General features: G+C 38.8%; 1 protein-coding gene across 2 annotated transcripts in view; it reads left to right on the plus strand.

Annotated features, from left to right (window-relative positions):
* The window catches only part of LOC139949548 (rho GTPase-activating protein 18-like), a 97,432-nt gene that overhangs the window by 33,187 nt on the left and 38,134 nt on the right, over positions 1 to 26,111 (plus strand). Inside the window, exons 3-5 of one of the 2 annotated variants that reach the window (XM_071947927.1) lie at positions 2,431 to 2,493; positions 3,927 to 4,099; positions 24,673 to 24,832. In XM_071947927.1, coding sequence (XP_071804028.1) covers positions 2,431 to 2,493; positions 3,927 to 4,099; positions 24,673 to 24,832 — 396 coding nt within the window. Of the gene's footprint in view, positions 1 to 2,430; positions 2,494 to 3,926; positions 4,100 to 17,858; positions 18,563 to 24,672; positions 24,833 to 26,111 lie in introns of those variants that run through there. The other variant, XM_071947928.1, reaches the window with a different exon arrangement.

Consider the following 26,111-nt stretch of genomic DNA (forward strand, 5'->3'; position numbering starts at 1 on the left):
TACCTTCCCTTTAAACCCTGTACTAGGATTGGTAATGCACCTTAAAAAGAACCCAGCACACTCATTGTGGAAGAACGGTTACCCCAGCATTTCTAGTTTACATAGCAACCCCCCCCCCCTTGTGTACAGGTTTCCTCAGGCTTGCGAGCTAGGTGTATAGCGATTATGTTTACTTACGAGGCATCCTTGGTTTAGAGGGAAGGTACACGTTTGGTAATTACTCAAAACAAATATTAACTTAAAAACTGACTAGGTAGCGAGCATTGGAGAGCCAATGAATGTATAAAACATTGTGAGAAACGGCTCACTCTGAAGTAGCATAGATTTTGAAATAGAGGTAATTTCTCATTAAAATAGCAAGACGTCAAGCTAGAAGTCTTTTATTCCTATCTGAAAGCACACAATTTCGTCCAACAAGGGTGTTTTTCTTTCATCATTTTCTCCCAACTCCGATGACCATTTGAGCTCAAATTTTCACAGGTTTGTTAATTTATGCATAACAAAATGTTGAGATACACCGAGTTAGAACACTGGTCTTTGACAATTATCAATAGTGTACCTTCCCTTTAAAGGCAGTGGACACTATTGGTAATTACTCAAAATAATTATTAGCACAAAACATTAATTGGTAACAAGTATTGGGGAGAGGTTGGTAGTATAAAACATTGTGAGAAACGGCTCCCTCTGAAGTAACATGTGTAGTTTTTGAGAAATAATTAATTTTTCACAAATTTGATTTTGAGACCTCAGAATTAGATTTTGAGGTCTCGAAATAAACCATCTGAAAGCACACAACCTCGTGTGACAATGGTGTTTTTTCTTTCACTATTATCTCGCAACATCGACGACCAATTTGGCTCAAATTTTGACAGGTTTGTTATTTTATGCTGGTCTTTGACAATTACCGATAGTGTCCAGTGTCTTGAACTAGCAGAATTTTAATTGATTACAAGTATTTCTTTCAAGGTTCAGTTTGTTAGCGTAATTGCAACACTGGCTTTAGATATTAATCCGGTGTGTCTAGTTCACATAACAAGCGCCCTCGTGTACAGGTTTCCTCAGGCGTGCGAGTTGCGAGCTACACTTAGTTGAGTGTTTTAGTACACTAACGAGGCATCATAGGTTTCATATTACAATGTACCAGAAATTCATTATTGTTTTAGTGATAAGGTGAAGGTACAGTTTATTAGCGATAGTAACAACAGATAAGACTCCAGATATTTGACAGATTACAAGAGCTCAACCTGAAAGCTCTCCATAATATTGATCATTAACTTAGGATCACAATGTACTCTATCGTTTGAATTGTTTGGTTGGTAGAGACGGTGTAGTTTATTGGAATGAGTACATGGTGATTTGTGTGGAGTGTACAGGGTCTGGATTGTGTACAGTTCTATTTACTGAAATTGTTGGTAGCCCTGATACTTCATGGAGGCAATGAAGGCGATAACCTCCGCGCCCCCCTGGGGCCAATTTCATAGAGCTGCTTTTAAAAGCAAAAAATTTGCTTTAGCATGAAAATAGCAAGCTTATATTACACATGTTACTGGCTTAAATTTCATGCCATTTACATTTGTACATTGCTTATGACTAGTATTTAGCTGTTGTTTACTAGCATAACAATTGAGTGGAGTTTTGGCCGGTAAATCTGATTTTACTAAGCAATGTTTTTTTTTTGCTGAAGCAGCTCTATGAAATTGGGCCCTGCCGTCATTGCCTTGGTGCCCTTGAAATGATCCAGTAGAAGTTTACAATTTCCTCATAGGGTGCCCTTTACCTACATGTAGGAGAAAATGCCTTGGTGCCCTTGCCCTTTCAAAATGAAGCATACAAGTATGTTGTTTAAGACGTTCAGATATATAATTTGTTTCAAAAGTAATAGGTAATTATTTAGTTTTTGTCATTTGTCATTTGTAGTTATCAAAAACTTCAGTGTTAATTTTTCTAATTCCAATGGATGAAAAGTGGAGAAAAACTCACATTGAAGTGAAATTTCATTAGTTGGTCAAGATTTGTGATACAGGATTTTTTTAATTATTTGCTAACCAGTCTGTAATTTCTTTCAAATTTAGTTTTCTTCACAACTAATTTGAATAAACAGCCTTAAAAATTATTTGAACATAACTATGCATATGTGTATCCTTGAGTCAAAATCAAAAATAGCACTTTCTGATGCATTTCCAATAGTCATGTAATGAACTTAACAATGATTTACTTTCAATAATTTCTTTTTTTTTGTGGTAAATTTTGTAAAAAGTACTTATCATTAGAAAATGTGGTACGTGTATCCTTGAGTCAAAAATAACACTTTCTGAATGCATTTCCAATAGTCCTCTGCTTCAATATATAATGAACTTTACAAAGAGTAAATTTTCAATCAACTTCTGTTTCCTTTTTTTTCTTTTTTCTTTTGTTTTGTGTAACTTCCAGGTGAGCCGGAACTGCGATGGTTGAAGGATGCTGGGCTGTCGAACATCGCTGATACCCTGAAAGGTTTGTCATTCTATGTATGGTCTGATGACCTTAACATTAAATTAAAGGGATTGTTTATAGGGCCTACATTTATATTTGGAATTTATAGCTATAATACACTTTCGGAACAGAAACAAAAAAAAGTTCACAGATTTACAAATAACTTACAGGGTTTACAGAAGGTAATGGTGAAAGACTTCTCTTGTAATATTATTCCATGAAATGCTTTACTTTTTGAGAAAACATTAAAAACAGTATCAATTCTCGATATCGAGAAATACGGATTTATTTTAAACACATGTCATGACATGGCGAAACGTGCGGAAACAAGGGTGGGTTTTCCCGTTACTTTCTTCCGACTCCGACTCCGGTTCGTTTTTTTACATATAAGTTGTGATACACAAAGTGTTGGCCTTGGACAATACTGATTACCGAAAGTGTCCAACATGTCCAATGGCTTTAACATTAAATTAAAAGGATTGTTTATAGGGCCTACATTTATATTTGGAATTAAACAAAAGTAGAATTAGGTGAACTGTTTTTATATTTTGGAATTGTGAAACAATTTATTACAGTTCTGTAGTGTAAACTTCAACAAATCTTTCGAATATGATTGGTACAAACCTGAGAAAATTAAACTAGAGAATTATTCTGGTTGATAATCATCAAAATCTTGATTTGTCAAAATGGTTGTTTGGTTTGGCTGACCTTAAATTTAAAGGAATTGTTTGGAATTGAGGAAATAAACTTAGCTGAATTGTTCTTATATTTGGGATTGTGAAACAACTGATTACAGTCTTTTAACTTCAATAAATATCTTTTGAATGCGATTGGTACCAAACTAAGAAAGTGATAATCATTAGAATTGTGGTTGATAATCATAAGAATTGTGATAAGTCAACACTTCCCCCAAAAAGGCTTTTAAAAAGAAAATATTTTCTTAATAAACCAACCGTTCAAAATCATGCCAACCAAGCACATTGGATGAATATTATTTAATTATGGTTATTGATTATTTTTTTATTTTAACTAAAGATTGCCTAAAATTCAAGAATAAAATACATCTTTTTTTCAAAATGTCCTATCCAGCAAAATTAAAAATGATCAAGCAATAGAAGGTAGGTTAAATTGTTCTTTGTCAGTAAATATCATGGTGGGGCACAAGGTTTTCCCTCGGTTGTCTTTTTGTTTGTTTGTTTGTTTGTTTGTTTGTTTGTTTGTTTAGGTTTTTGGGGGGTGAAACATTGCTTTCCAGAAGGGAAGATATTGGATGATATAATAATTGATACAGCAACATCGACACTGACACACACCAAGGCTGAAGCAGTCAAAAATAGGGTTGAGAAATATATTTAGTGGCCTGACGTTTCGATCCTAATACAGTCTTTCTTGAAGGCTAGCTATTTACTGTTATTTCATTTATTCATCTTTCATTTGGAATTGTTGTTTTGCAGATGGGAAGATATTGGATGATATAATAATCGATACAGCAACATCGACACTGACACGCACCCAGGCTGAAGCAGTCAAGAAGAGGGTAGAGAAAGTTAATGCCACGTTACGTCACAAAAAGGAAGAAGAATCCAGGATACCAGATGTCAGGGATATCTTTCCATCGGGTCAAGAGGTAAGGTGTCATACAATTGTTGTTGTCAGTTATAAACCACCAAAAAAAAACTCGCTGGATATGTTTCAATAATTTAGGTTGAACAAAGACAAATTACAACTGAGCTACATGTATCTATAGCCCTATGTTGACGGTCTCTTTCGTATGTAGAGTGTGATCCCAAAGCAAATGCCGTTGCCATGCCTCTAGCAATATACAAAGTTACAAATGTAGTCATCTGCATGGTCATCTTCAGAAGCGTACTTGCTTCCATCGTAGATAGACTGGTCCCCGCCGGCACTTGCTTTTCAGAACCAGTGATTTCATAGATACACTGATTTCATTGGATAAACGTGCGGTGACGTACATGTAAGTTTTTCCATCTGTGTTATTGATTGGTCCGACGTGACGTATCGGTTTGGCAGCTGCACTTTCTACATGTATTAAATGAATGTAGGTGAAAGAAGATTTTGGACGGGGATTGACCTAGGCTTGACCTAGGCTTAACCTAGGATTGCCCTAGGCTTGACCTCTGGCGTAATTCACGAGCCTTCTTGAAGTGTGCCGCCAGATGTTCAGGCCACCATTTAGACAACTTCAACTGCACAACACTGCCACAAGAGGGTGCACTCCAAACCCACTTGAAAAAGTTCCCTCTCATTGGCAGTTTTTAACCAACAGAGGGGGCTATTGAGCTCAGCTTCAACTTACCACAAAATCATGAACATGCAAAGTAGCCTGAGAAAAGCGGAAGTTTTCCAAACAAAAACATAACATTTATAAATAAACGTGGAAGGATTCAATTTACTGAGGCGGGGATTCCTGTTTAGGGTGTTTTAAATGTTTTTAGAGCGGGCTTAAATGCGGAAATGGGCGTGTCTGGCAGGAGACAGGTTAATGTTTGCTATATTGGTATAATAGATGTTAAATTTATATCGGGATAAAGGATATTATCTGGTTTTACCAGTACATGTGTGTAAGCACCGAACGAATATTCAGTACTTTCCCGAGTTCTGTAAACAAAATCATTGGCCTTTTATTACTCTGGTTGGTTTTGAACCCATGACCTTTGCCAATCTATAGCAGACGTCTTACCAACATACATAGTTTGTAGTCATTCCTGTACAGCTGTGTAGATTTTGAGGTGCCGAACTCAAGCATCTAAAAGCACACAACTTCATGTGACAAGTGTGTTTTTTCTTTCATTATTATCTCGCAACTTCGATGACCAATTGAGTTCAAATTTTCACAGGTTTGTTATTTTATGCTGATGTTGAGATACACCAAGTGAGAAGACTGGTCTTTGACAATTACCAATAGTGTCCAGTGTCTTTGAAGAGAGTGCTCCTCAAGGAAGGACTTGGTGTTCATTACAAGATGAAAGTTTCTCTTCCTCTCGGAACTTGTTATGTAAATCCAGCTCCCTGGGGAGTATACAGCCCACCTGTAGAGGGTGTGCACAAAATTGATGAAGTTGAAAATATCCATGCTATTTATTTTGTACTAAAATATGGTGTGAAAAGTTCACGGCTGAAAACTTCACTTGAACTATTTATGCTGGAAATGCTATTTAGGAAACGAGTAAAATATTTAGTTTTGATTTGAGACTCCAAAGTCCATTGTTTGAAAACAGTGATTGGAATTGTTTTCTTTTTGTGCATTTGAACTTAAACTTTCACAGTTTTGTTAAATGTTGGTTTAGGCCTGCATATTTTAAAGTGGACACTGGTCTACAGTTTGCCTTAAAACAAGTAAATCCACAGTGTACTTTATTTTTAGATTGATCTACAAAGTGAAATTCTTCATCCTCACGAAAAACTTAAATTCTAGTATAAAAAAATTGGTCTTACCAGTACAATATCAATTTAAAAAGATGGTAGTGTTAATGTAAGCATCTTGCGAGAATATTTAAACTCTATTTACATTTAAGTTCCAGTGTTGATTAGGAATCAAAAACTTTCATTTACTCTTGTACCTAAGATTGTCTGCAGGCAACTTTACCCTTACTGTACAGAATTCCAATGTTTTGCACATGATCCATTCTCAAGTAATTTTAATGAATTAACGAGAGCATGTCTGTCATCAGTGGAGCCATATTTGTTTCAACAGAAGGAAATATCTAAGGAGGACCTTTCTCTACTCCCAAGATCACCGGTTCTTCTTCCCCCAGGAAGAACAAAAGTTCCAGCGTTGATTAGGAATCAAAAACGGACCTAAGATTGTCTACATCTTGTACCTAAGATTGTCTGCAGGCAACTTTCCTTACTGTACAGAATTCCAATGTTTTGCACATGATCCCTTCTCAAGTAATTTTAATGACTTAACGAGAGCATGTCTGTCATCAGTTGAGCCATATTTGTTTCAAGAAGAAGGAAATGAACGGAATATCTAAGAAGGACCTCTCTCTCTCTACTCCCAAGATCACCGGTTCTTCTTCCTTCAGGAAGAACAAAATTGACTCTGGTTTAAATTGGAGAAGTCCATCTCTCATTTAAAGGCACTGAAAGTGTTTGGTAATACCAAAGACCAGTATTCTCATCCAAGCATTTGCATAAAATAACTGGGCTAAATAACTGCAGTTATCAAAGTTGCAAGGGAATAATGAAAGAAAAACACCCTTGTTGCACAAATTTGTGTGCTTTTAGACACTGAAAAAAATACCGGGCCTGATGAAGCCTTTTGAGTAAGAAATTACTTCTTTCTCAAAAACTACATTGCTTCAGAGGGAGCTGTTTCTCACAATGTTTTATACTATCCACAGTTCTACATTGTTAACTTACAAGTAAGTTTTTATGCTAAAAATGATTTTGAAGTAATTACCAATTGTATCCAGTCTGCCAGTACCTTTAATGTAAGTAACCTATCTTTCTGATTTTCCTCTCCGACATGTTGAAATATCGTCTAATTTAAAATGGCAGTGGCTTAACACGCAATACTGTCCATCACAATTATGGTACAGGTAGGTATCCGACAGAGTGTTACGAAGGGATCATGGTGGAATTATGTTGTCATGGGTTAACTGTGCTGTGTCGTCAATTTACTCGGGGCTCAAGATCTCCATTCAACAGGATTTAGGGCAAGTTTTCAGCTCAGCGCTCAAAACGAGTCTACTCACTGCAGACAGGATTAAGGCCAAGTTTGGTTACTCAGTGTCAAACTCTTCATTCAACAAGTTTTAGTAGGGGAAATTTATACTCTAGCGCTCAACATTTTTAGTCACTGCTGACAGGATTTAGGCTGATTTTGAACTCATCGGCCCTCAAAATCAGAGTCCAACAGATTGGTTGGTACTGCAAAAAGCTGATTATGCTTTGCATGGTATAGGTACATGTGTACACCACTGTAATCAGTTTGGGTGTTCAGATAGCTTTTGGGGTTACTTTCTGTTTGCGTAGAGTGAGAATTGCAAGCCTGTGATAATGCACTTCAGGCCCCCCTTGTCATTGCCTTGGTGCCCCTACATGTCATATGGTGCCCTTTACCAAGTGACCATGCCCCTTTCAAAAACGAAGCTTGCATTTAAAGGCCTGGAATGAATACTAGTTGTTTTCTTTTAAAGAAAGTGAAGGAAATATCTCATTCGAAGATTTTATTAGGCCTATAGTATTTAAAACCTTCTTGTTGAGTGCCCGTTTAGTTCAGTACATCTCTTTGGAACAGCGTCCCACTTCAACTCAGAAAAGCAGATACTTGTTCCAAATTCAAAACTCATTTTAAAACATATCTATTTTGGAAACAATAGCCTTCAAACTTTTGTGTTGTCTTGTGTCATTGTGTATTAAGCAGAGTTCTTGTTTACTTGCGCCAGGAGTGTCATCATTGACAGACATGGCGCACTAGAAATGTTCAACATTATTATTATTACCAAATTGAAGAAAGAAGGTGACATGTAGTCAGACCCCATTGTGTTTATCCAAGACCATAGTTTCATAATTGCTATCGAACAAAGGATACCAGACTAGGATGATAAAGGGCTATTGTTCTGGGCCATGTACCTGACCACAACTCCCTTAGCCAACTCAGAGGCACTCTATTGCTCAATTTGGTTTACCACGAAAGAGTCGCAAACAGGTAATAAATTGATAAGCTCATACCTCCCCCTTCCCCCTTAAAAATAAACCTCGTACGCCTCGGCGGATGTTCACAGCAAATGCCTCATAATTCAAGGACACCTTTCAAAAAGGTTTGTAAATGTTTGTGGACTTTCACTGACTCTAAAGCCCTGTTCCCATTGGACTTAATTTGGGTAAACTAACCGAGCCAATGGGTATCTTACCCATTTTAAGTCCAATGTGAACAGCCAAGGACGTTTTCCTCCCAGGTAACTTACCCGACCCGAATGGGTAGTTTAACCGAGCCAAAGGTGCCCAGGAAGATTGACCAGGTCAGTTTAACCGAGCCAGAAAGTCCAATGCGGACGCGACGACTCGGTTAAATCTCCCATCCGTCCGTGACCCGAAGAAGCTGACACGTTTTGTCATGGAAGAATAAGATTTTTGTGATTATCGAACTATTCAATGTTACACAGGGGGCTAGCTCGGTTAGTTTACCCACGGTCTCGGTTAGTTGACCCGAGTCAAATAAATCCAAGTACCTTATAGCGTCATGGTTAAGTTACCTAAAACATTAATCCAGTGCGAACACGGCTTATAGTAGTGTTCCCATTGGACTTTCCCTCCGCTGCTACGCAGAAAGTAAGCGTGACTTGCTTTGGTGTGTAATTTGGCCGTGCATTCCCACCTGGGCCCAATTTCATAGAGCTGCTAAGCAAAGTGCTTAGCATGAAATTTCCTCCTTGATAAAAAACAGTATTAACAACCAAATTTCAATTTGTTGCATATTGCTTGTTACTGTTATTCAGCTGTTATTTGCTTATTCTGAAAATAATGTGGAATGTTGGTTGGTAATCTTGTTTTTGGAAAAGGAAGAAATTTCACGCTAAGCAAATTTTTGTGCTAAGCAGCTCTATGAAATTGGGCCCTGGGCTTAAATTCTGAGACGTTTGCACAGAGTGGTCAAGGTACTGGTTAAAAGTGCGGAGCTGTTCTCATTGGACATTTTAGCAGCCCTGATAAGTTACCGTGGCTGCACGAAAGTCTTTCGCAACCTCTTTCATTTAACTTTGTCATTCTACTCAAAACAAAAGCAGTCCCCACATCCCCTGCAATAACCTATCTTTCTGAACGTTTGTATACTCAGCGCCTTGAGTACCTTGTTTGGTAGATACGTGCACTTTAATTAAACAACTTGTTTAAGACTCTGATATTATAATTATTAGAAGAAGATTCTACAGCAGTACAAGATTAAAAAGCTATGATGTACTGTGAAGAAATACCTTACCCAATATTTGTCTGCAGGGGGTCCGTCCTGGCAGCCCCCCCCCCAAAAAAATAAACCTAAAAAGTTCCTTTTCTACACACTCTATCCCTCTTGTACAGGGGTAGGTCTACTCCTTGAAAATTCTCTGAAAATAGTACCTGAGATTCCAAGAACGCATGACGGGAGGGGAAGGGGGGGGGGCGTGCAGTGTATCAAGCACCAAGTGGTACAAGTACATGTACATGTACTGTACACATGTAAGGTATGTTTACATCATTTGTATAACAATGTACATGTACGTACATTGTACCTGTGAGACCCCCCCCCCCCCCCCCCGGCTGGCTGGTCCCCACTTACTAATTGGCTAATATTAGCGCACATTAACCTATCTGTCATCAGTGACCTGCAGATGGTAAGAGACATGGAAATTATTCATTAGGGGCAGAATGCAGTAATTCCATTATAGGATTGCGAAGCGTACTAGACCTGACCTGTGGTTAAATCACGGGACCCCCCCCCCCCCAAACCCCCCTCTCTCCCTACCGGGAAGGGGGGTCCCATGGCAGGTAATGTTTAGTAAAACCATCTGTGCTCACACAGGCTTTTCGTTCAATCGTTTAACTCTCTGTGTTGTTTTTACAACGTTGTGGTTTTGCACTTTATTTTAAATTGGAACATTGATGGTGGAAGTGGGAGGGGCGGTTCAATGTTTTCAATAATGGCCACTGTTCGATGGAGACCATTACACTTCCAGTGAAGGGTGATGTTGAGAAAGTTATACGATAATATTGTTAAAACTCTCTGTTATTTTTACAAGGTTGTGGTTTTTACGCTTTATTTATTGGAACATTAGTGGTGGAAGCGGGAGGGGCAGTTCAATGTTTTCAATAATGGCCACTGTTCGATGGAGACCATTACACTTCCAGTGAAGGGTGATGTTGAGAAAGTTATACGATAATATTGTTAAAACTCTCTTTTGTTTTACAAGGTTTTGTTTTTTTACGCTTTATTTATTGGAACATTAGTGGTGGAAGCGGGAGGGGCGGTTTAATGTTTTCAATAATGGCCACTATTCGATGGAGACCATTACACTTCCAGTGAAGGGTGATGTTGAGAAAGTTGTACGATAATATTGTTAAAACTCTCTGTTATTTTTACAAGGTTGTGGTTTTTACGCTTTATTTATTGCAACATTAGTGGTGGAAGTGGGAGGGGCGGTTTAATGTTTTCAGTGTTTTAGGGCGTTTGACGAAGACCATGAATGGTGATGTTGAGAAATACAATAATGTATGCAGTCTATCATAAGACCTTTCGCTTTACGGCAGGGTAAACGTTTGGTAATTGTCAAAGACCCGTATCTTCATTTAGTGGCTTGGACCAACATATGCATAGTAATAAGCGTCATCGAAGTTGCAGAAAATAATGAAAGGAAAAACACCCTTGTTGCTTGGAAGTTTGTGTTTTAAGATGCCTGAGAAAAGCTTCCAGTTCCAGGCATTGTCAAAGACAAAAGAACAGTCTCATTAAACAAAACAAATAAATTGGAGCCTGTAAGAAACTGCAAAAACAAAAACGTATTCATTTTGACTAACGTTGGAGGTGGTTGCATCCAAGGTGCCTACATAAAAACTCCCTTCTGTGACACAGCCATAAGTCATTGTATTATTTACACTGTATTGGGAATAACGCACAGTGGTCATGGTGTGATTACATGTATATGTTTGTTATTTTTTCTGCAACTTTGATATTAACCTAACCTTGGTGCTGTGTAGGAAACCATGTGTCATACACATGTCATGCATGTAGTTTAAATTAAGCGTGCATGTGTACGTGTTATGCAGGCCTCATATTTCGTCGTTGGTTTAAAAGGTCAAGGCAGTGTTATTACTTTGCAATGGGCCCTTTGTGGGTAAGGAATAGTTTAATTTGCACTTGAAACATTTCAAGGGGCACCGAGACGAGGGGAATGGTGGTAATTGCCTCCAATCTACATGTATTCATGTATTGCCCCTGTTACAGATGTTTACTCTGCTGCATAGGTAACCTTAGCATGTACAGGGCGTACGTGTCACGTACTGGGAGGCGTGTGATTACTTGTGTATTACAAGCGTCTGATTCATTTCTTAGCATTGAACTTTCCTCCAATGTGGTTGTCTCATTTTTGTTGATGACACACATTTTACACCTGTACACACAGCGAAGCTGCAGTGACACACAGTCATGACAGTAGCGGTTCCATCGCATTGGACTACTTTTTTTCTGCTGGCATACGGCAAGTTACCGTGGCTAGAGGCTCTAGATGTCATTCTTTCGTGGTGCATGCCCACCTGGATTTATATTCCACAGCGCTTGCATACACCAATTTAGGGATATGCCCACCGGTCTTTCATAGTTTATTAACCAAAAGTATACCCTGCCTTTAAAGGCAGTGGACACTGGTAATTATTTGTTTACTCAAAATAATTATTAGCATAAAACCGTAAATAGTTGGTAACGAGTAACGGGGAGCTGTTGATACATCATGTAGTATAAAACATTGCGAGAAACGGCTCCCTCTGAAGTAACGTACATGTAGTTTTTGAGAAAGAAGGAATTTTTTCACGAATTTGATTTTGAGACCTCAGAATTGGATTTTGAAGTCTCTAAATCAAGCATCTGAAAGCACACAACTTCGTGTGACAAGGGTGTTTTTTCTTTCATTATTATCTCGCAACTTCGACCACCAATTGAGTTCAAATTTGCACCTAGGTTTGTTATTTTATACATATGTTGAGATACACCAAGTGAGAAGACTGGTCTTTGACAATAACACATAGTGTCCAGTGTCTTAGTTTTTTTTTTCTATCCAAGGACCAAAACACAAATGGAATAAGGGTGGTGGCGTTTTCACTTTAATATGCCTACACATCTGCACTAGATGTTATGGCCACATGTAGACAGTATTGAACACTTTTATGAAACTTTGTGTCGTTAGTCAGATCATCTCTAATTGATTGTACCTGTTGTCGTTTGCATCTTAGACAGAAGACCTTTTTAGAACTTAGACTTGACTCTTCATACAAGTGTCCTCTTTCTATACGTACTTTCTGTTTCACCCAGTTCATAAGACCTTTTTACTATTATCCACCACCCCCTTTTATGAATGGATCAGTCCAAAAGTTTTCCTCCTTAAAGTTAAATCAATGCAAGGCTTGTTCCATTTCCTGTGAGTAGGAGGAAGGGGACTGGTTTCTGACTCAGCTGCAGGTAGGGAGGGGAAGAGGATAAAATCTTCACATGAAACACAGTACGTGACTTCATGGTGTAGTGAAACTCAACATGGATAATATTCTCTTCCCTTCTGATTTGAAACAGTTCTTAAAGACACTGGACATCTTTGGTAATTGTCCAAGACCTGGGAGTTATTACTTGGTGTATCCCAACATTGCTTAAAATCTGTAAAACTGTTGAAGATTTTGTTGTTGCAAAAACTGGTACATGATGTACATACTATTACTATGTTCACCTAGAACATTGAATCAATCCACATTAGGGACGTGGCGCAGGTAACGTACATTGCACCAACCCATTCTTGGGCCACTGCATTCACAAATTATGGACACCATGCAGGCCTGATACTTCACGGAGGCACAAAGGGCGATTGCCTCCGTGTCCCCTGGTAGTTGCCTTGGTGCCCTTGAAATGCTAACAGTAGAAATTTGCAATTTCCTCATAGGGTGCCCTTTACCAAAAAGAAAATACCTTGGTGCCCTTGCCCTTTCAAACACGAAGCATACAGCCCTGCCATGGATATTTGAATCTCCAAAACTTGCTTCGAGGTGATTTCGAGAATTAATGTCTTTGACATAGGCCTACTTGAATGTTCACACATATGATGAAGTACACGTACATTACATGTAGGTACACACATGTGTATTTGTTGCAACGAAAGCTCTTGTAGTTTTTTCCCCCTTTTTTTCTGATAAGTTAGTCTAAGGGTCATATGTACATACTACTTTGGTAATGACCCAGAAAACAAAATTGCCGAATTTCTTTTATCTGATTAGAAGTCTTACTTGTTATATTATGATAATGGTGGTAAGCATCCTGAGATATAACTCAGGCTGATAATAGTATTAATAATAATAATAATTAGGCAGTTTTTATATAGCGCTTTTCACACCCGGAGGGCGTCCCAAAGTGCTTCACGTTATTACCCCTGGTCACTGGGCCTTAATTCACTCCTTAAACCATCTCAGCTCCCTGGTGGGGAGTATGCAGCCTGTGCAACATTAATATACGCTACTCGGCTAAATCAATCACAAGAACCATCTCTGCCCTCACAGGTACCCATTTACCCCTGGGTGGAGAGAAGCAATTATAGTCAAGTTTCTTGCTCATCAGGGACACAAGTGTCACGACTGGGATTCGTACCCACACTCTGCTGAACAGAAGCACCAGAGCTTGAATTCGGTGTTCTTATCCACTCGGCCACGATCCACATTGATAGCAACTTGACCTTGTACAGAGTTTGTTTTGCCAATGACATCATCGAGCTGCTTTTTTTTTTTAGTGTTTAAGAACATGAAGTTGTTTCTAAATCTAAATGTATGCATTACGTAGTCATGATTGCAAAACGCCTCCTGACTTGTTGTTTTCACTTGTTGTGAAACCACACGGTGAATCACTTACTGGCTTGGATTATTCTCCCTCTACAACCTTTGACAAACTTTTATTATTATTATTATTATTAAACGTAGGTATCAATGAAGTCATCCCTAAATCGGAATGTCTGCATTCGTGGTTGCACAACTCTTGCTTGTTATTTTCACTCGTAAAACCACACGATGAATCACTTACATGTATTGGCATGGATAAAAATTCCCCCACCAATCTTTGACAGATCATTATTAATATTATATTATTAGACATTAGGCATTAGCTTCATGTATGGTACCACTTCCACCACAGCTTGTCTTTCCAGTGCTGCTGCTTTGAGTTTGCTGGTATCACAATCTGACCAGTCTCGGATCTCAACATTTCACACGTTAACTGTCAATTCAACTCTAGTTGACATTTTAGGCATTTGCCTGTGGTCTCCTCCTTTAATAATACCTCGTTGGAATCACTGATACCGCTCCCACCGCTACCTGTCTTTCAAGTGCTGCTTTCAGTTCATTGGTATCCTGATCCGCTTCTCCGATTTGGTCCACACAACGCAGCTTTGGTTGGCACCGACAGGACGATGACATCTCTTTTGCACCACATGTTTGTTTCAGCACATATTAGCAATCTTTGAACTCTCTGAAAGTTGAGGACTAAACACTTGCGTGTGAAATAAGTGTGTGATGATAACATTGCAGATTGTTTGAGTTCATGTTTGTTAGAATATACCCAGTTGATGTACTATGATGATGAACACATTGTTGCAGAGTGCAGTCACTGCCGTTACGTCTATAAAGATTGCATGGAATAAGAAGGTAACTGTTCATTATTGAGAAAATAGAATTAGGTTTTCGGAAACAACTTATCTAAACCAAATGGACCAGCGGTATAAATGCAAAAAAATACTTTATTAATGAAATTCATGTTGTTTGATTGGGCAAACGAAGTTGTTCTGTTATTTCTAGTACCATGGCAGACTTCACTTTTTAAAAGGGCAAGGGCACCAAGGCATTCACACACCTCCTTTTGAAATGGCTCCTTTATAATACCGGAGTCCTTGATACGAGGGTGTCTATGAATCATAAATATCCGGCTGGGCTCTTATAACCATACTTTACATCATTGACCCTCCCCTGTGGAAAGGGATCATATCATAAGGATTTCAGGCTCATGTAGAGATTTCTTTACAAAATACATGGAATGGCCTCTTATTTGACCCATGCTGATGACTTATAAAGTTGTCATGGTTGTAGGCCTTGAAAATCTGTGAATGAACTTGTTACCCCCCTTTCTGAACCCCCCTTTTTATATTCAAAATGATTGCTAGCATAAAACTTACTTGGTAATAAAGCAATGGAGAGTCGTTGATAGTATAAAACATTGTGAGAAACGACTACCTCTGAAGTAACATAGTTTTTGAGAAAGAGGTAATTTTTCACTCAAATATTAAAAGGATTTAGGCCCTGAAATGCTGGAAGGGGAAACCCCAGATACATGTACGCGAACCCCTGTAGTCAGGTACATGTAGTAAGGTACATACTACATGTACATGTACATGTAGGACCTACATACACGTACACCAGGGCTGTATGCTTCATTTTTGAAAGGGCAAGGGCACCAAGGCATTTTTTCTTTGGCAAGGGGCACCCTACAGTATGAGGAAATTGTCAATTTCTACTGGAGCATTTCAAGGGCACCAAGGCAATGACAAGGGGCAACGAAGGCAATCGCCTCCGTTGCCTCCGTGAAGTACGGACCGGTAACCCAATCCACATGTAAGGCTCAGTCCAAGGTGGGAATCGAACCATGGTCCTTAGAGGTGAAAGGCAGGGCATAGCCAACCTAATTGCACAGTTCAACACTTCAAATACAAACTTCATGAACTTATGCCTCTGTTGTTTTGGTTAAAGTTTGATCGTGAAAGTGACTGGTTATATACTGCAGGAAGTATATCACTGTGTACAGGAAATAGCTGCAGGAAAACGCACGATCTAGAACAGGGTGCTCTTTTCCTACATCAAAATACAATACATGTAGTGCACATACACGACACGTGTGCGCAGGAAGGTTGTTGTTACTTGTTTGTGTACGTCATTTGGTTTACAATATTACCTGAATGGACTAAAATAACACTGGAAGGGAAAGGAACAAAGAGATGTTTACTCTCATGTGTACAAAATGTAACTTGTACGTTTCAAGTGTAAGGTAATATAAAAGCAAGTATAACTTGAGTCAAGCACTATATTTGACAAGCCTATTGACAAGTGTTGGTTGAAGAGGAGTTACACAACAGGATGCATGGACGATTGGTAAGATTAGAATGATTGTCAGTCAAATCCACAATGAACTTTAATATTAGTATAATAATAGTGGATATTTATGTAGCGCCCATCCATGTAAACATGCTCCTGGGTGCTTATTTGTCCTTGAAAACCTGTGACATAGGTAAGTTTTGAGAAGAGATTTGAATTTTGTGGTACGTACATGTAGACAAGATCTAAGATGACAGCTAAGTGGTAGAAAGTTCCACATGTGTGGCGCAGCTGAAAAAAAGGACCTGCAGCTGATTAGAAAAGCTAGGATTAATCCTATCTCGAGTTAGGACGAGTAAACCGTCCTAACTTAGGATGGGTTCAATGCGTCCTAACATATTCGGATATGGAAATCAACTTGTCGTTAGTTCAAAGATTAATCCTAAGTTAGGAAGAGTTTGGTGAAATCGACGGCTGTCACCCTAGGAGTTCCAAGATTAATGGGTTCGTTGAGGAGAAACATTGAACTGGATTAAAGAACTGAGACTACATGTATAAAGCACAGCCGGTAGTACAGTCATTGTGACATCCAAGCAATACACCGTCATGATCAGACATCTCCCCCCCTCTGCTCCCCCACAACCTTCAGTACAGGATGTGCTTTAAAAGTAATAAAACTAAAAGGGTCCGTAGAGATCCAGTGCTTCACAACCTGTGGTTCACTCGACGAGTCAACACTTACTGTACACCGATCCTGTGTCCCGTATGAGACACGTCCTTACGGTGTCTGCAAATTAGCCTCCCTCATTTCTTCTCGCGTTGCAGTGTGACAGACAAGTGTCTTAAAATTTTCAGATAAACACCATGCGGTTGGACTTAAAACTTGACGCTTTGAACCGTTCCATCCTGACGTTGCGGTATTTTAACTGAAAAGAAGATAACTTACTTCGACAATAGTCATCACTACTTATTTATTACGCGAGGGAGGGGCGAGGTTTCTTTCCCTTGTTGAACACAGAGGATTACTTAGCCAGTTCTTTATCAATAAAAGACCTTTTTAGCTTTGTGATCATCTTCTACAAGTGAGGGAAATAATACTCAAGTGGATACAGCAAGTGCACTTTGAGTAAGGCGTAGCTACGGCTCATTTCCTCGGCTGAAGACAGAGTAGCATTTTCCCAAGTCAGGTCTCTCTTCAATCTTGTGGTGAGACTCACTGGAGGAAGATCTCATTGCTGAAGCTCCATCAATTAGAGGCTAGTCAAATCTTTGTATATTCAAGCTCTGTGAGCGGCACAGGATACTGCTTGTGCATCTTCTGAACATTCTTAAGAAATTGTATGAGTAAGACATCTTGACAATCAGAGCATACTGAGTCGATGACCACCGTTTTTTTTTTCAGAAACACTACTCAAAAGAGAACTTCACATAGTGTTGCCGCAAACCTCTCTTAGTCACTCACTTCGTTGTATACTGCTACTTCATTCGCCACTGAGAAATATTTGACCGTGGGAATATCTGACACAACGACAGCTAGTCATCTCATTGCAAGGTCTCTCTTGGCACATGGGCCCTCAAGACAAACCGACTCATCCTATCCTAGGCAAGGCCTGAAGGCATTCAGATCAATTACTGTATGACCAAGAAGCTTGACAGAAGGAAAAAGCTGGTCATAAAATTCCAGGAGAATTCCAGAATCTTTGTTGGATGCCACCTCTCTACATTGTACCTGTTCGCACTCAACAAGAAAACATTGCACTTGACACAAGTGTACATCTATTGCAACTAGTAATGATTACATTGGACATCTGTTGGAGTTTATGAGACTTTTTCACCACAGGTTACTTGGATTGCAGTCTTCCAGTGGACAGTTTGCCTCGGATTAAAGTTTTAAGACATGAGTTTCTCCGGGGAGCCTTCTTGTTATTGAATTCCTTGATTTTGTTTTAGACTTTACCTTTTAATCACTTATCGGATTTTGTGAACTTTTCATCACGAGAAATTGTCAACAAAGAAACGTTCCTCTCTTGACCTTTGAAACCAGGAGAATACGTCCAACATTAATTCTGAGAAACAACTAGTTGATACGAACTTCATTATTGGCCAGGCGTCTTGTTTAGGGTAAATAAGGGCCAATACGATTGTCCGAATGGTACTAACGTACACCAACGAGGGAAGGATGTGGGCTTGCTGCATAGGGTGTATTGCAGGGTTGAGACAGCCGTGCCCCTGTCCCCACTGCAAGGGCCACAAACAGATCAGAAGAGTGGTGAGTGTACGCAGAATATATAAAAAAATAATTCATGACCATTGTTTTTTCCTTTTTTGAAAGAGTCGTGAAAGTGCATCTCTTGATCCATTCCACATTTTTCAAAAATAAGAAATTATTTGTAATGACAGCATGAGTGAGCGAAATAATTCAGTAACAATTTTCAATCAGGGCCCATTTTCATTGCCCTGCTTCTCTGAGCTTCCGCACGTACAGAAGTTAGGAATTCCATGTTTACGCCAAGCATATTTTTGGGGTTAGCAGAGAAGTTTTGCTCAAGCGCATGCGTTCCCGTTGTACTAGGCACTCCTTAAGTTTACACAGCTACTGCAGAAATGCGGCACTTATTCAAGAAGTGAAGAACAGTGAATTGCAGAATTTCTTACTTGATATTTTTGGCTTTGTAGGAAACATGTTTAACTTTGCATTTTCAAACAGCCTCAATGTATGTGCCTATACACATGTACATTATTGCAGTCAATTTATCTAAATAATTCAAATCAGAGGGGAAAAAACACTTCCAGATGTCTGGAGACAAATAAAAACCTCATTGTTATTCTCAATTTATTAAATTTCCCCAATAAAAACCATCTCAACTCCTTTGGAGTATGCAGAACTGACATAAAAATTTGTGAACAGATACACATGTACATTATCTCACAACCTCTACCATTAAATACACTGGACACTATTGGTAATTGTCAAAGACCAGTCTTCTCACTTGGTGTATCTTAACATGTGCATAAAATAACAAACCTGTGAAAATTTGAGCTCAATTGGTGTTCAAAGTTTTGAGGTAATAATGAAAGAAAAAAACACCCTTGTAACACGAAGTTGTGCTTTCAGATGCTTGATTTTGAGACCTCAAATTCTAAATCTGAAGTCTCAAAATCCAATTTGCGGAAAATTATTTCTTTCTCGAAAACTATGTCACTTCAGAGGGAGCCATTTCTCACAATGTTTTATACTATCAACCTCTCCCCATTACTAAGATTACCAAGTAAGGTTTTATGCTAATAATTATTTTGAGTAACTACCAATAGTGTCCACTGCCTTTAAAGACAAATACTCAGTCGTATGTTTTGTTTTTATACCCAACTAGAACGGCTGTTAAGGAAGCAGTTTAATTATTTGAGTGTATTTATAGAAAATTGTTTTGACTGGATGGTCCATCCTTACTGGTGATTTCCTCTAATAAATGTCAAATGTGATTCCGTTTATTGTCAGTATACATTGCATGGCGCGACCTTCACCGGAAGAATTTCAATATTAATAATAAAACTGGGTTCTTTTTTATAGCGCTTTATCACACTAAATGGGCATATCAAGGTGTTCATTAATTTGTGGAGCTGTGTTTCGAAGTACTGTATGAGACCTATTCAATTATACCGCCTAGTAATGGTTCATAAGGTTTTTGGGGCAATATGCTGCCGATCAAACCAAGAACACGGGGGGCGATTCTCTTCGCTTTACGATAAGTGCACTTGGTTCTTTTAAGTGCGTAACACAACACACGGGACCAACTGCACTTCAGCCTTTTCGTAAAGTACATGTAATATGCCATCAGGCTAGTCTCATCATCATTCTCTTGATCCATCAAGGGGGATGTATAGCCACCCAACCAATGCGCTCTGCTGCCGAGTGCCACAGCTGCCCAGCCCGGGACTCAAAAGTCTGCTTCCAGTTGGCCCACCCAGGTGCTGCAAGGTCGGCCTCTTGGCCTCTTCCACTTCCAGGCTGGGCAGAGGCTAGTCTGCTACTAATCATTTCACTTGCCCCTAGATGTTCTTTAAAAGAAACGTTTTTAGCAAGTAGGTACATGTACTGAGACAGTTTTTAGTAGCCTGCCAGACAAGTTGAGAAGTGGTGATAAGACAATTTTTGGGCTAGTGTTAAAGGTGATCCCTGCTTTTTAAAACATCATGAACAATTGTGACCAACACAAACCGAAGGTTACACGATGTCAACTTGTCATGATCCCACCGGATCCTTCATCTAAAAAAAGAAGAAGCTATAAATCATTTTTTTCCAAACAATGTTTGAGGGAGACAGCAGGTTCGTCCTCCTAAATCACCGCCACCTGGTCCGTATCTCCGGCTATTATAAGTAATTTGCGTCTCCTTAACGCACCACTAGCGAGAGCTTCCTCTGGGCAAGGAGCAAAGTTTATTATTGGACTTAATAATGAGGAAAACACAGGTAGACAGTGCTCCCCCTCCGGCGAGCATCTTCTCCCTTAGGAGTTGAATGGTAGAGTCCAAACTTTGAGACAGGTCGGGTTCTGGGAGATTGTTTTGAGGCAGCGATTGTCTTAAAAATCCTCCCAAATTTTTGCAGTGACTTGCAGTTGGTACAAAACATGTCAAATACATTTACCATTAACTTACGGTTTAAGTGTGTACTACATGTACTTTTAATTGTGTGATTCAAAATGATGGATTCATTTGTAAGTTCTTGAATAGATTCATTAGGAATGTCAATTATAGTAAAATATGTTAATTTCACCAACTCCAATATAGACGGTATTGAATATGATATTTACCATTTAAAACCTGCCCTATAACATGGCCCGTGGGGGTGAGCGTGTGTGCGTGTGTGTGTGCGTGCGTGCATGTGCCGTAGAAATCAAACCGGGCACGCTTTGGCTGCATGTTTCATTGATGTACACGTTTAGACGCGCATATGGTTTGCCCTACAAGATAGCGACTTTCATAGCAACAGACTGGGGTTATTAAATACGGTCTACATGGATGGAAAAATGAAGAGAACAAAATCACTTAACTGATAAGTTGCCATTCTGCTGAAGTCACTAGTGAGTAGTCACTGAATTTGTTGTTAGTTTGTTCTCCATTTTTTTGTCCACGGAATTGATAAAATGAACATCTTTACTTAAGATTCATTTGTGAATCAAACAAAGAAGATTCATTTCTGTATTAAGAGAGGATTTATCTAATCGCAGACCCCTCCTAGAAGAAAAACTTTGGAACAGTCCACTCATTCTCTAAAGGGTTGGTCAAATCTCAGGAGTGTTATAATATCAATATGATGGTCATGCTTGCTTGAAAACGGACATCTGGTACGCACTTGAGCCAGAAGTGGCTAGCATCAACTGGTGACAGCCAATACCTCCGGGCCATTGTTTACTGACGGAGCAAAAATATTAGCGTGTCCCGACATCCTGGTGGAGGAGATGGTCAAGCAGGTTTTGAGCCTCTGGCAACACCTGCATGAGAATGCATGTAGCTTTTCTTCTCAGCACCTCAATCCTTCATCTTTCTGGTCCTTGAATTCGAATTATATCTTTCCTTCCTCTGTGCCTGAAGCCCCCATTTTGAAAAATGCTCTTCTTTCTTTGGCAGAAAAAAATGTACGTACATGTAAGCAGAAGAATACTTCATAAACGACCAAGAAGTTGTGACAGAGTTTATGCAGAATTGATTTCCATTATGGCATTGGCTCGCTGCTCAATAAGAACTAGCCAACAAGAAAGATTGCCTGTTGCTTTGCTTTTGAGTAATCAGTGGTTATGATGAATGCTGCGCTGTGTGCCATGTCGTTTTCTTCTTACGTATGCAACAACAAATTAAGTGTCACTTCGGGTCACTGCTGGCCCAGACTATGCCACTAACCATTTTACTAATGGCGAAACTTGTTGATTATGGGATTATACAGACAGTCACACGGTGTTGGCTTCTTACATGTGTGCATGTACAATGTATGCCATTTCATAAAGTAGAAAACATTTACTGATGAAATTTAGCCCCTGGTCCAACAGACAAAGAACCCAAATCTGTCATGATGTTTAGAACAATGTTGTTAGTATTTTAGTTATAAGTAACATTAAAACAAATTTAAAATGGTATTTTCAGCGCAGGTTTAATATGTCTTGCCTTACTCACTGCCTTAATCAAATAGTTACCCCCCCCCCCAAACCCATGAACCTTCAGTTGGTAAGGGGGTCAGACTCGCGAGGATAATAATATCGAAGGGGGAAAAAAGGAAAATAAAAGTGGTGTCTGGGCCAGGGCTCTGTCAAAGAATTACTAACAAAAGTGTCAAGGAATTCCTTCTGGGAGGGAAGTCTTGGTCTGGCCAGATGTCAGAAAAATCCAAAATAGACACTTGAAAATAGAAACATTGTGTGATCAATTGCTACAGGTTTGTTGAAGTTTGAGACAAACACACGTTACATTTCAAAATCTCTTCTTGGAGTACAGGTACATGTATACAGTTTTCAGAGGTGTTAAACAGTGACTGTTAATAATAGGATTTGTAGAGTGCCTTATGCAAGCCTCAAAGTGCTTCACTGTAAATTGATAAGTTTAGAGTCTATGAATGTGCATTTTTATTTATTCATTTGTTTAAAAATTTGTATACATGATACAAAAATCAGCACAAGAGCTGTTTTACGTTAAAAAAAAACCTTTCAGAACAGAAAAAAAAAAAAAGTTCACAGATTTACAAATAACATACGGGGTTTACAGAAGTTAATGGTGAAAGACTTCTCTTGAAATATTAGTCCATGAAATGCTTTACTTATGGAGAAAACATTAAAAAAATTATCAATTCTTGTTGTCGAGAATTACAGATTTATTTTAAACACATATGTCATGACACGGCGAAACGCGCGGAAACAAGGGTGGGTTTTCCCCGTTATTTTCTCCCGACTCCGATGACCGATTGAGCCTAAATTTTCACAGGTTTGTTATTTTATATATAGGTTGTGATACACGAAGTGTGGGCCTTTGGACAATACTGTTTATCGAAAGTGTCCAATGGCTTTAAAAGAAAATACAAAAAATATCGTTCTCCAATGTGAAGCCGTCATTCAAAACATTAATAACTTTACTTGGTTCCAAGATATGTTGGTACCTTCACTCCTTGAATGTCACGAATGTAGGGTAAACGATTTGTAGATGAATTGTACTTCAAAAAATAATGACCGTGAAATTTTACTTGCTAAGAAGCACAACAGTTGTTTTATAAGTATAAACTGTTTCCAGAAAGGATTCCCCCTGAGGTATTATAGTTTTGAAAGTTCCTTTCCCCCAAAATAAAAATAAAACAAAAATAAAATATTAATTTTAATCTAACAAACGAATGATGTATGAATTGTTTCTCAAGTAACTGAGAGTTGACTGAAAAAGAATGCAACATTCTTGTTCAAAAAAAGTGTTTCCTTTTTTGCTGTTTTCTCAATAAGTACACACTGTAATGCAGCTGAAACGTTCAACATGTTCACAGGTGACTTTGATTGTTTCTTTCTTGATATTTTTGCCGGTAAATGATAGTCTGCTTCAATGTCAGATCTGATATAACACTTGATGTTAAATGGCTCCACTCTGTCCCAACATATTAGCTGCCAACAAACGGCAAGACGTAGTACCAATCAAACATCTCTAAATGAATGGGAAATGTTGTGAAGGAATGATTGATGAAATCCATTGAGTTGGGATCGAATAATAAGCTCAAAAGATTGTAATAACATTTGTGTGGCTTTCATTTTCTTGGTTTTTTTGTTTTGTTCAGCACTGCAACATGAAATATTGAAAGAATATTTGATGTGCAGTTGAAACTGCCTTTAGCTACAAGGCGATCTTGATGGTCTAGTTGTCAAGACACTGCTCTAGAATTGCAAAGGTCGTGGGTCCAAATCCCATCCGAGTTATATGCATGTACATACGCAGGCCTGTATGCTTCTTTTTTGAAAGGGCAAGGGTACCAGGAAATTTTCTTCTAGGTAAAGGGCACCCTATGAGGAAATTGTAAATTTCTATTGGAGCATTTCAAGGGCACTAAGGTATGACCAGGGGCATGGAGGCAATCGCCTTTGATGCCTTCATGAAGTATCAGGCCTGCTTGTGATTTTGTTCACAGAACTCTGGAAGTAACTGAGTGTACATGCAGTGCTAACACATACAGATGTTAGGGTGAAATGGAATTAATATTCTTTATCCCCCGAAGCAAACTGAAGACTGTCATCTATTATACTTTTTTGTAGTTTTAATTTTCTTGTTCTTTTCCTGTTCTTTTCAGCACTCCAAAATAAAAAGTTGAAAACATATTTTGTGGTTTTCATTGTCTTTTTTCTCTCCTTCTTTGCTTTTCAGCACTCCAACATGACACATACAGACGGTCTTCGTGTGGCGAAGCGCGGCAGTCGAAGGAGCAGGAGTCGAACGCTTCCAGAGGGACTCACCAGTGAAAAACTGTTGTCAAAATACAAAGATGCGTCGTCGGGCGTTGCTGACTCGGCTGATGTTGACTCAGGTAAGGTTCTTAACAAGAGGGACAAATACAAAGGAATAAATTAAATTGTTGAAGCGTCATTTGTGCGCGTTTTGTTTTTTTGGCTAGGCTCCCAGTGTATGATACTGACATGCCAACATCATTACATACTGTGAAGGGGGTATTCCTGTTAGGGCCCTGGGAGTACATGTAGGTGGCAGCGTGCCCCTGGTCTGGTGGCAGGTGGTTTAGTCGAGAGCTCAAATCCGTGTAGCCCTCACCTTAAAGTGGCCATCCGTGGCCTTGTGATGTTAAGCAACTTCTCATATAAAAAACCGAGAAAAACTTGTTAGTAACATTTGAAGCAACAAAGAAATTAATTAGTTTTATGGTATTCCGTGTAAAAATACCTTCCTGTAAGACATGTAAGAAGTGGTGGTTCTGAGAAGAACCACAAGATGTGAAAACAAGTAAATCATTCTATACAAAGTCAATGTATTTTAATTGGAGCGGTCCAAGTGGGATTCAAACCCACATTTCTTGTGATCTTCAAGTCTCGAAGCCTGATGAGGAGGGATGCGTTACTGGGTGTGGCCAAGTCGGATGTTAATAGTGTAAAGTTTGATTAAAAGCATTGGGAAGTACATGTATGAAATCCCGATTAATCTTCTGCGTTTGCGTTTTTAGTACAGGTTAAGTTTACAGCTGGAAGTAGACTATCGATCAAAAGTAATTATAATTCAAAAAGTTAATAATATTATTTTGAGAAAAAAAAGTAAAAGGAGTTGTACACACAATGACTTTCTAATGTGTCTACATGTATTTCAGTCAGCTGATATTGGCTTTTTGCTTGGCAACCACGCCCTGAAAATGTCACCCTCTTTTAATTAAACTCACGAATGAAGATCATTCTGCTGTTTTAAGGGTCAAAGTATTTTTAACATCATTTAAAAAAAGAAAACCTTATCATGGTCTTTCTTACTATTTTGTAAGGAAAATGACTCCGCAGCTTTTCTGAAGTGTGAAACAAATTGGATTAAAATGTCTCACTGTAAACCCAACACTCTACCCTTTTTTACTAATTAAACAAATTAACACTTTCATGTATCACCACCTTGTGCTTGCCACACCCTTACACTAAGGTACAAAATATAACAATATTTGATTGACTCACATCGTGGCGCCAAATTGTTTCTGACAAATCAAAAGAAAAATTGCCTATTCATGATCAATTTTACTTTTCATTTTTTTTATTAAGCTAATACATGTACATAGTTAGACTGGCTTATGAGCGGGATTAAGCTAATCCGAGCGTCAAGTG

The sequence above is a fragment of the Asterias amurensis genome, chromosome 17, assembly GCF_032118995.1.
Source record: "Asterias amurensis chromosome 17, ASM3211899v1".
Lineage (NCBI taxonomy): Eukaryota > Metazoa > Echinodermata > Asteroidea > Forcipulatida > Asteriidae > Asterias > Asterias amurensis.